The sequence below is a fragment of the Austrofundulus limnaeus genome, unplaced genomic scaffold (assembly GCF_001266775.1).
Source record: "Austrofundulus limnaeus strain Quisiro unplaced genomic scaffold, Austrofundulus_limnaeus-1.0 Scaffold9, whole genome shotgun sequence".
NCBI classification, from domain to species: domain Eukaryota; kingdom Metazoa; phylum Chordata; class Actinopteri; order Cyprinodontiformes; family Rivulidae; genus Austrofundulus; species Austrofundulus limnaeus.
Window position 1 is genome coordinate 2,948,040 of NW_013952411.1, and position 12,306 is coordinate 2,960,345.

Below are 12,306 nucleotides of genomic sequence, written 5' to 3' on the forward strand. Positions count from 1 at the left end.
CACACACACACACACACACACACACACACACACACACACACACTGAGTCCCCTGTGGTTCAAGCCGGCCTTGTGTCATTATCATCCACTGGATTGTGCGTGGTCTCTGTTCATTCAGTGTTACTGACGAGCTTTTTGTGCTCAGTAATTCTTCCCACAGCAACACCACCCCCACCCCCCATCCCTCTCCCTCCAGTTCTCTTAAAGTCTGTCCAACCCTCTGTCTGCCTGCAGCCCATATGTAACCCTTCCCCCCAGCCTGCACCCCCATTTCTGCCCCGTCTGGCTCTGCGCTTCTCCAAAACAAACCAGCTGTCCTAGCCGGCCGTGTCCCTCGGGGTGTAAACAGGTGTCGGGAGGGCCGCGGGGCCTTAACACACGACACAGGGCTGCACGCTCTCCTCCAGGCTGCTCCTCCAACCTGCCAGCAGACGGAGAGAGGTCTGGGGAGAAAAGAAATATATACGACAGATGAGGGGCTTTTAATCATTCATGGTGCATAAATTCCTATTTTTGAAGTCTCAGCGGGTAAAAGTTTCATCCAAACTGTTATGAAACTATGACAAAAAAAAAAACCCACGTCTGGTAGTTTGCTGATGTGATTGATCAAACACAGCAACATTTTTAAAAGCACTGATGTGGAGAGGAGTTTAACTCAGGATTGTTCAATTCTGCTCAAGAAGAAAGAACTCCACTTGCAGACAAAAATATACACGGCTGCGTAACCAAAATAGATGAAAGGAAAGCCGTTTGTCCTGCTGCCTGGAGTATTTTTAGCACAAACTACACTCTGTGTGCTGTGAGGAGGGACTGCTGGACACAAGTCAGTGCTCCTGTAGGCACATGCCAAAACCACAAGGCCCATGCCACCATTCTAATATGGCTATAAACTGTGGAGGCACTGACTGAAGCTTTGCAGGTAAACACCATCCAGACATCAGACCATCAGTGTCACGGTGTGAAACGTCTTTTCTGAGTTATTTTTTACTAAAAACAACGACAAAAGGTTAAATGGAAACAACTGCCAGCTTCTTTGCGCAGCACATTTACAGCTCTTTCGAAGCTGTGCTAATGAGACGCCCACCTTCAACAATAAATCTGCTTCTGGAGCCCGAAGAACAAAAGCAGCTTCACACACACCAAACTTTTCCACTATCTCTCCCAGTGATGAGCTCAGCTCCGCACTGCACACTCTATCTGGCACTTGACTCTTTGACACGCAGTGTGTGTGAAGGAGGGGGTGTTTCTGCATGTGAGTGTGTGTGCGTGGGCAGGTTTTTGCTACACCGTGGGAACCATTTTCCAGAAAAAAGGCAGGCTCGTGGGGACTGAATGCTCATCATTGGGACCAATGCTTGGTCCCCACGGGCATGGATACTAATTTTGGATGGGGCGGGAGGGGTGGGGGGTGTTTTAGGATTAAGGTGTGAATTGAGTTTAGGTTAGTTTTAGTGTCAGGTAAGTAGCTGTGAGTTTAATTTTAGGGTAAATGGTCAGGGTCAGGCTGTAAAATTACCAGAAAATGAATGGAAGTCAATCCACGGTCCCCACGGGGATATCAAAACAAACCTGTGCGTGTGTGTGTGATCCTGGCTGTGGCTGTAATTTAGAGTCTGAACCAAGCCATAAACGAAATTGCCACCTTGTTGAGCCTATATGTGTCTAACAGGCGGAGGCAAGTGAGTGTGCAGTGACTTTTATCACCTTCTAACTTGCAGCAGCTCCTCTGTGCTGTTCACTCAGGAAAATAAACAACAACGACAACAACAACAGGAAATTTCTGGAAAAACCCGTGTTGCTGATGGTAATCTCAGACTTGCGGTGTTTATACAGCAAACACTTGCAGAACTTTTATGTAACAACAGTTGAGTTGTTGCCAAGTACAGGAGGAGATTTACTTTACATTTCTGAAGATGTGGCTGAAAACCTTTGTAATAATCTGATTTGAACCAAAGGAAGGTGCATTCTGGTGAATGTAAGTAAAAATTGTAAAGGGAATTGAGATCAAAATAAATAATGCTGCTACCAGCAGCACATCAAATTTGCCATTTATTTCGTCGGTCACTCCCTGATTTCACTCCTGRCACAGGCCGAAAGAAAAACAGTCTCAAACAGTCGCTGTGCACAAACTACAAGTTGTATCTTTAATCGTTTTAACCCTGAGCAGCAGACGACTCTGGTGGGCACATAAGTGGATTTTTWTTTTTTTGCTTCAGTGTTTCATTTAGAAGATGTGACAAGTTAAAAAAAGAATTCACTTCCAGTTTTTAAGAGAAAATTTTGAGCTAAAATGCAAGTCTGGCTCCGACTCTGGCTCCAACAGGACAAGTTTTCCCTTGTTGATATCTTTTAATTCATTTATAAATAAAAAATAAAGTTTCTACTTCACTTTATATTTGTAAACCCCTCCATCAAACTAGAATGGGCTGTTCTGGAAGCTGGAGGTGTGAAGCGCCTTCTTTGGAGTTAAAGAGACAGCCTCAAAACGAGTTGATCTGAAACACTCCTCAGAAAAGTGATGAAACAGGGGTACGTAGAGGAGGAATTCAAAGCACTGCAGTTCCTCTTTATAGACCCCAGCTGAGCGATTTAAATGTTAAACTCCAACTTTGACCCATTTAAATGATTCCGAGAAATGAGCAAAAGCTTCAAGGTGCTGGGATTTCACACTTGTTTTGAAAAAAAAATCTGTTGTTATGGATTGAGAACCTGTTCTCTTTATTAAGTGAAGAAACAAGCTCTTTACTAAGTTCTAAAAGTAAAAGCAAAGGCACTTAAAGAAAATACACTTAAAATAAGAATTAAAACAGATTCCAAAACAGCTATAAGTAGAAAACTCTTTTGATGAAAGAAATAGTGTAAACAGACAAGAGAACCTTAAAACCAGATTGTGGAGAGACATAAAGACACAAAATTACTGTGAAAGCATGCAAAGTCATAAAATGTAAAACCTAAACTTTATTACAGTGTGTGTGGTCGTGTGTATGTGTGGGAAACCAAAGTAGTAGCCATCTTTGAACTATAATTAAGCCTATAGATAAACTCAGAGTCTAATTTGAGGACAAGTTTCCAAAAAAAAATAAAAAAAATAAAAATAAACCTTATGCTTACATATGCTTTTTTCCCCCTTCACTGTATTTTCTAAGCGCATTAAGATGCGATGAAAAGTTTAATCATGATGTTGCACAAGGGAGTGATCTGTGTGCGTGATTGCGAGCCACGTGCACGTACATGAACGTGAGGAGTAAAAGGCTGAGGATTGTGCAACATCAGCACAGCCCATTTGGCCAGCTGCTCCGGACCGGCTGCCGGACTGCCCAGGGGTCTGCTGTGAGCAGCCTGAAGCCCTGAATGGAGAGTCTGAGCAGCAGTTCCTGCATTTGCATTTGATGCAGACTTCAAGCAGCAGACTTCAGTCGACGGACCACAGCACCGCGGATGCGTTGGAACTTGACAAAAACTTTGAAGCTTGAAGATTAAAATACTAAAATTAAACGCTCTGCTAAATCGCTGCTCTTTTATGTTTAATGTTCTAGTTATAGACGTGGTTTGGGTTTGATTTAAGTTATATTTTTTCATTGAAACGACCACGGTTTTGAGAAGTGTAGGCGGAACTACTTTTGTTGGCGAAGTAGCACAAAAAATCCAGCGCGCGACACACACCGACTACCGGTGCACAGTCCGCCGTTTAGCTCCGAGTTAGGGCGACAAAACTGAGGAGTTTGACCCTGAGATGCTCCTGCGTAGCTTTAAATAAACAACATTAATCGGTGTCTAACTAAATAACGCTCTCATCCTCGCTGCCAGGACCGTTTAAAGGCGGCTGTTTTTTTCTATTTCGTCCAAAAGAAGAGAACACACAGAGGACTTTTCGACGCTCCCGGACGGACTTGACCGAACTCAAAAAAAAAAAAGATGTCAATTTTGCCTTTCACTCCCCCCATTGTCAAGAGACTTTTGGGCTGGAAGAAAGGCGAGCAGAACGGGCAGGAGGAGAAGTGGTGCGAGAAGGCGGTAAAAAGTCTGGTGAAGAAGCTGAAGAAGACGGGACAGCTGGACGAACTGGAGAAAGCCATCACCACCCAGAATGCCAACACGAAATGCATCACCATACCGAGGTAAGCACACGGCTCGGAGGTCCGCATCCTAAATACGCTTCCACTTCAAACATTGTGTTTGTATTCACCGCTTTGACATGTAAAATTAAACCCTACATCTACCTCTACGTGTTGCACCTGAACGCATCATCACTTAGAGAAGTTTCCAGCTCTTTTCTTTTGCGTCGATATTGCAAAACTGTGATTTCCTTTTTGTTTGTTTACCATACATCAACACGGAGGCTAATGCTTGGACCAGCTAACAGCTAATCATGGCTCAAATATCTATTAGTCTGTGAGCTACTGACGTCATATATTATTACAATGTACTTAAAGTGAATTGAAGCAATTCCCAGACTCAAATAATGTTGCCAAAACAGGTTTTAAGCTGTGCATAACTAGCCAATAGCGCGCATGCATTGCAAAAGCACTAATGTAGTCCAAGTTATATAACCTGGCCTTAATCTGGGACGCTTTCTAGCGTTGTTTGTGCGTAGGCGACTCGGTTCTTTCACTCCTGTGTCTCTCCAGCTGTTTGTTTATTTATCATTGCATCGTTTCTGAACAAACAACCTGYCATCAAATTACTGCTGGTGGTTCTGTAACATCCTGACACTTGTAATATAATCTCTTTCCCATGATGGAGAGCTGTCCCAGGCCCGATGCGCTGCAAACATAAACATTTAATTAAAATACATTTGGTGGGGATATTTCAGGGTTTTAGCAGATACTGTCTTATAGTAAAATGAAAAGTTGTGCACAAACAGTTCTGATCTGGACTAATCTGCAAAACGATAATGTGTAAATAAATAAATAAGAAAGGCCAGGCAGGGTGCAACCAGTGTAAAAGAAATGCATCAAGTTAGTTACTTTTCTGTGATACAGTATATGTACAGATTAAACAAATGCATCTTGTCATAAGTGCATATAAGCAAAATGATAATGAACTATTTTTAAAGCAAAATTTGTCATCTCCATTATTAAAAGACTTGGAGCAAAGGTTTTGTAGCGTTTAACAGGACGACTTAAATCGTGCRTTTAGCAGCACAGTGTAGATATGATTGACTATGGAAATGATGGATGTGATTTTAAACTGCTTTTGCGATTCGGTCCAAGCAGTTGCTTGATTTATTGTAAAAAAAAAATGCGCAAACCTCATTAATCAAAGAGAACATTAACTGCAGCTGTAAATCAAAGTAATCAAACCAACAAAAACTGCTGTCAGCTATTCTGTTGCCTCATGAAAATGGTAATAAATCGGATTGAGCACTTTTCTGTAACATTTGTAAGAAGCAGACGTGTTTAATTCAGCTGCTGTTCTGGCTAAATCTTGACAGCAGGATCTTATTCTCTGTAAAGTCTGCAAAATACATGCATTTTGTCATTAGAGGTAATACAAAAGCCCGACGCCTGCTTTCATCTACAGAAGAATAAAAAAAATGYTCAGCATGTGTGTACCATTCAGATTTAACAGCACACTGTGTCAGATGAAATTTAAATCCCTGACAGGGCACTCCCACATTCTCAGTTGCCACAAGCGTGCATATCCCAGCTACCACGAGCCCGTGCCAGCGTTCAGAGCCGGGCCTACCTAAAAAGATAAATAATGTCTGCTGTGATCAAGGTTTTATGTTTCCTCTGTGCTAATGTGGAGAGGAAGAGGCAGAGTGCATTAAGATGACCCCAGATCAGATCCGTCCATCGGTGTGGTCCAACAGTGTCCCTGGAGAGATGCTGTTTCTATTAATTCCCCCCAAGCTCTGGCTGGCTGACAGCAGCTGCCTGCGTGTTCTGGCCTGTCCATGGGGAGGTCAGCTCCTATATCTCTGACACATGAACTTTCTGCTGGGGGCTCAGGGGGTCACGACTGCTGCTGCTCTGGATGATGGTTTGCACTGATGCTGAGCGCTGAAGGAAGTCAGCGCTGCATATTGATCGGGTCAATAGCTGCATCAGGTTGTGGACTGGAGCGGGCCGTATCATGTAGCAGTTTAGAGTAGAGTTATTGTGGGAAACAAAGTCTTAAAGGGACAAAACCCTAAAGATGACAGTGAAATTTTATGAAGATGTGCAACATTTATCAAGTTTAATGTGAGCTTAGAAGTGCTCAGTCCTGCTATAGTATCATAATATGATCRGTTTGGTTCAGAGAGCTTTTTTTGGGTGTGGTTCTGGTGTGAGTGTTTTTACTGTACAGACATATATAAGAGGTAAAGCCCCATCCTAAAAAAAAACATCACTCAGTCTTTTTGGGTTCCCATTCGAAGCTGGTCCCATGTATCTGGTTTTGACTCATGCTTGGGTAGGGCAGTTGCTTTACTTGCTTATCAAGTCATTATGGTTTTGGACTATACCGTAAGCCTTTTTACTTTTTAAAGAACGTAATAGGAAAAAAAAAGTGAAAACTGAAGCTCCTTCCCAACTTCAAATCTTAGTCACTCAACAACAGGCAATTTTGGTATTGTGGTGTTGACCTGCTCTTCCTTATCCCTTCCTCTGTTTGGCTTTTTGAAATGCTTTCTTCCTCTAGGCTGTAAACTTTGGTTAGTAACAAACATTGATTTATGCAGTGTGTGTGCCCATAGAAACCCACTATGGTTTAGGGGTGTGTGTGTGTGCGTGATGTGTGGAAGCCTGAAATGTTGAGCGTGACACAATGACTAACTTTTTTTTCTTTTCTGCTGTTTAATTGACATCTTCATTTAAAAACAGAAGCCAAGACTGCTTTTTCTTAAGAAACCTGAAGCAAAGTGGAAAACAGGCAAAAAGTCAAAATAAGAAAATTGTCTGATTTGACATTAAAGACTTCTATGTGGTTTTGTTTGTTTATTTTATCAATAATCATCAGTGTTTCCTAAGTTTAATCAACATGATGAGAGTGTTTCATCTTAGGGAAGCATTTTTAATGAAGACAACATTATTTAATGTGTGATTTAAAGGGACCAAACTTCAAGATCACCATGTTAGCAAAAATAATAATTTGGTTATTTAAATGAAAAGAGGCTTACCAACCTCTGAGTTGATGAACTTTTTGAATGTTTTACATAAATAAGGAAACTGGATTTGAATTGTTTTCAGAATAATTTTAATTTAAGTTCTCAAATCCCTGAATTCTCAAAATTGATCTAAACACGTTTTCCTCAATTAACCATTGAAAATAATGATACATCGTGTTTCAGAGGATAAAACCAGCATATTTAAGATCTTGGTTCATTGCTGTTATCTAGGTTTAATTTAATCATCTGTCACACTGCTTGTGTAACTTTTGTGACTTCTAATGGATTTTAGTCATTGATAAGTCTATTGGTCTGCAGCTTTTCACATTAGTGTTAGTCATACATGTGAAGTGGTTTTTTTTTTCTTCAAATCCGTCTGCAGTAATCTTGTCACATTTTACTAGAGGTGACCTTTTTTATTGCGTACAAAAGTCAAAAAAAATCCTCTGTTTGTCGATCATGACTTGGTGCAAAAAAGAGGATGTTCTGGTAACAATTTCTCAAATTTATCTTTGTGGTAATTCATAAATRGTTTGTGATGCATTTATGTGGTATGTGAGTGTTGTGTCAGTTCACAGAGCCTGTGGGAGTGGATTTCTACCTGAACTTACGCTGGGTTTWGGCCAGGGTTTTTATTGTGTTTGTTTTGTGTACACACATCCATCTTGGCAACAAGTCTGATTCACACTTCTGCATGTCAGGACATGGAGAAGGAATAAACTGAGGAAAAACTCAGATAAAATATGATCAAAGATTTAGAGTAAATCTGTGCTTGACGGAGAGGAAGGAAGGTAGGAGGACTGAAAGAACACCATGTTCAGTGTTTTAGGAAAAAAATGTTTGTAACACTGCTGAGAACACTGTGGAGGTTTGAAGATACATTTGGATGTTTTTTTTCTTCTTTTAAGTCTCTCATCACTCAGAGTAATCAAGTTTTAACTTTCATGTTTATTATCACCAGCCACAGAAAAGTGTGCAATAATAAAAGCAGACTGTGTGTATTTTTGTGGTGTTGGCCAAATTTCCCAAGAACCACTAGATGGACTTGAATAAAACTCTCGGAAAGTAATCATTCGATGTACATCTGGAGTCAGTCCAGTTCAAGATGTCCGCCACAGCAAATGAACATCACCATAGCTCAGCCAGTATTACAGATATTGCGGTAAAACTTGGTGTTGTAGTAAAAGAAATCCATTCCCAGCACATACTCTGAACGCAACAAAGAGGTCAAGATTTTTATTTAAATTTTTGGCTTTACATACTGGAGTCAACCCCAGTTGTCTGTTAGCAAAATCTCCCATAAACCTCTGAACAAGTTTGAGTAAAACTTTCAGAAAATTGACTTGATTTGACCAAAAAGGCTAAAACTCTGTCCCTTTTCATTATAAGATGAAGCATGAAATGTATTCCTTCAGAGTATGCTAGCTCTTTAATTTTCAAAAGCTTTGATTTTTATTCATTAGTGGAATGAGAGAAATGTTCAGTCAATTACAGAGGATGTAGAAAACTGAAGAGCGTTTGGGGATTCCCAGTGTTGTGTTTGATCCCGGAGAGGGCTTTGTCATTATACTCGGGGAAAGTCCTTTAATGAATTAAAATGAGACATTTATGGTCAATAAATGAAGACAAAAGGGGTTAATGGAAAGAACTTGTGAGAAAAAGAGTTGAAAGATGAGTATAAAAGAGACAGGTAACCTAGAAAGCTAAGGGTTCAGATCAAGGAGAAAAAGGAAAGCAGACTTTTTTTTTTTTGGCAAGAGGCAGAGTCATGGAATCTCAAGCTTATCAGTGAGAGAYTGTGGTCAGTGTGGTTTGCGTGCAGAAAGGAAATTAAGATGTAATAGCTGAGATAGAACTGGTTTGTCTTCAGCTAGACAGCCGGTCAACATGAAAAGAAGCGTGTCTGCTTCTGTCTGGGTAACTATATTTAAATACACACACACACACACACACACACACACACAATGCAGCTATTGAAAAGAGGAGACACTGCATATACAGTACCTGCACTGCTTCATACTCCAAATGCGTAAAAGCCAGACAAATTATATAAGCAGTGCAGTTTATTCAACAGCCTTTCACGTTGACTTTATCGAGCCATTTGGACTGTCTAAAGGTTGACCTTGTGATTTTTCTTCTTTTGTTTCTTAAACTGGTTTTAATTATCACAGTTGATGCAATGTGAGGTAATGTCTTATAAGAATTGTAGCAACCTGATTTTAAACTCTGATCTTGTGTTTGCTGTTATATAGTAAATATGCTAGTCTCTCAAGCAGTGATAGTTGTTGTAGATAACACATTGATATAATGGATTTTATTTTATTTATTTTTGTATTATTTTGGTAATTCTGCATTTATTGTTTTCTTTGGTAACAGATGGCTGTCATAATGTACAGTATTTGCTGATTATATTCTCTTGAAAAAGTCATCTTCTAGTCTTAACATTTTCAACAAAGAAACTGTAAAGTGTTTATAGGCTATGTTCACACTGCAGGCAGTTGCAACCCAAATCCAATTTTTTTGCCTCATGCGACCATATCTTAATTTTTTATGACAGTCTGAACGCGACAAATCAGATTTTTTTCAAATCCGACCCAGGCCGTTTCAGTATGTGGTTTTAAATCGGATATATATCTGATGTTTTCAAAGTGACTGCAGTGTGAACGCTCATGTCACATTCCATCTGACTTTTTCATCAGGAGGAGGGGGTGAAGGATCGATTAGACACTAACCTCAAGTCTCGCTGTTTAAGTAGCTCCATGTGTTTACAGCTCCAAAACACAAGTCCAGTTACTTCGTCTTTTTACTTTTAATTCTCCGTGTAGATAGTAACGTCAGTAACCTCAGTCGCGGAGCGTATCGATCCTAAAGTTACTCAGTCAATACTTTATTTCTAGCTTGTTCCAAAAATAAAATGCTTCATCATAACATCCTGGTCAGAGGCAGGTTCAGATATAAACACTGACCTAAACAAGCATTTGAGATAATTTTTTAATCAGCTCTGATTTAAAAATAACTTCAGATTCGACGTGTTAACAATAGCATCCATGCTAACTCTGTAAACAAACAGCCAGCTGAATGCGACATCATGTCTTTTACTTTTGCGTGTCACATCAGCGCTGTGTAGCGTTCACACTGGAGTCAGGTGCAGGTCACATTTAAAATGTAATGTGAACATTCATACCAAAAGATCTGATTTTTTTAAAAAATCAGAATTGAGCATTAATACCTGCAGTGTGAACGTAGCCACAGTTATAGCGTACCTTACAAGTAATTTTAACATTGTAGAGATGAACTATAGTTCTCCCATCTTTTTTTGTTTTCATTGCAAAATGATATCTTGTCAACTTTAATTTCACAAGAAAATAAATTTCATAGCATTTGAAGATAAGAGATGAAGACACTGCAATGTGTTATGCAAGAAGCTAGAAATGTTATGCATTTTAGAAAAAAATAATAGAGAAACAGGAATACAATAGTGTTTATTGCATTGGCGATGCACACTGACTAGACATGGTTTTTACTATGTAAAAACAAGTGTACATTGCCTTATAGCATGTCATTGCAGCATGGCTTTGCCTGCAGCAGTGGACTTGCAGAATGAACTGTGACCAAGTTCAAATGTGTTTTTTAATCAAATAAAAGGTTGTGCCTGTCAAGTCAGCAGGTGTTTGCTAGAAATGTTATGCATTTTAAATAAATAAATAAATAAATAAATAAAATCATCTGAAAGAATATTTAGAGCTTGTCTAACTCTTGAATGCTTTACTGTTTCCCATTTAGATTGGTATTTCTTTGTAAGATATTGATTCAGATACTATATTATTGCAGTAGTGAACATTTTGGTAAAAATTACCGTAGCTTGTTGTTTGAGCACTATTTTGTTCTCCTGAAAGACAAAAACTATGCAGATGTGTGTCTTTTCTGATACTGCCTTTTTTACCTTCTTTTTTTTTTACCATTTATGTAATTTATCAGTGCTTAAGTGTGATTCAGGTTTGAATTATTGTTATTTTTTTCTAAGCACACACATCCTCTCTCATTCACATTCAGACTAAATGTCAACTATCACACCTGAGTCATCCAAGACAACATTGTTAAACAGGGACAGAAGACAGGTCACAGAGAGTTTATGTGTGTTGTCTGTCTGTGTTTGGCTCACCACTCTAATGACAGCAATGGCTTTCCTTTTCAGTTGAGCCTACGATTGCTTCCATTGTTTAATGTGGTTGACAGAAACCAGATAAGGACTGTTTGTCAATACATATACATAAACTATTAGTCTGAGTGTGTTTAACGGATGTATTATGGTGTTTACTTCATGTGTACAAGTCACAATTCATCATCTTTATAAAGCTGATCAGGTTAAACAGTACTTTCAAATTTGTGACTTGTTTTTTATTTTATTTTTTTGATATATGGATTTATTTGGTAAAATCTTTTAAAGCAAAAACAATTTATGGGTAGTTGGTAATTAAAATGTGTCAAATATTTATCAAGAGTGTTAAGAATGATTTACTAAGTAAAGAACAGCTTTAAATCATTGTGTGTGTGTGCGCGTGCGTGCGTGCGTGCGTGCGTGTGTGTGTGTGTGTGTGTGTGTGTTTAAGGTTAGTCAGCTCAGAGGAATGCTCTTTTTGCCTGCTGGGGCTTTGAGGAGGGCGTGGGCTGCTGTTTGGTTTGCGGCTTGAAACCATGGGTGGAGGGGTTAGAGACAACTCTGCCTCGACTTGGCCCTGGCTGTCTCACTATCTGCGGGGGAGTGCACTTGCATGAGGCACAAACACACACACACACACACANACACACACACACACACACACACACACACACACACACACACACACACACACACACACACACACACACGTGTTCACCAGACAACAAATGTTTCTTTGTGCTCCACTGGCTGTTGCTGCTGCCACTTCACTGCAGCTGGATGCATCTTGGAAATTAAACTGATGTGAAGAAACAAGAGTTTAACAAATGAAAGAGGTTTTGTTTACATGTAGAGATGTTGATGAAAGTCCCAATGGAGAAACTGAGCAATGGATTTTCAAGAAAACAAGTAAAAGTTAATTGACATTAAGGATAAGAAGGTTGAAGAGGAAACGGGGATCCATGGCTATTTGAAACTTCAACAGACAAATCAATTACAACCTGTTAATATTTGATGGATGCCTGTTAAAATGTTTGTTTTGTTGAGCTTAAATG

The 12,306-nt window shown here is 39.5% G+C and overlaps 1 protein-coding gene across 1 annotated transcript in view; it reads left to right on the forward strand.

Annotated features, from left to right (window-relative positions):
• The first annotated feature begins 3,294 nt into the window (after positions 1–3,294).
• LOC106512958 (mothers against decapentaplegic homolog 3) overlaps positions 3,295–12,306 on the forward strand; it is a 28,839-nt gene continuing 19,827 nt past the window's right edge. The window contains exon 1 of the mRNA XM_014001528.1: positions 3,295–4,117. Within this exon, the coding sequence (XP_013856982.1) occupies positions 3,915–4,117 (203 nt within the window). The 5' untranslated portion in view covers positions 3,295–3,914. The remainder of the gene's footprint in view (positions 4,118–12,306) is intronic.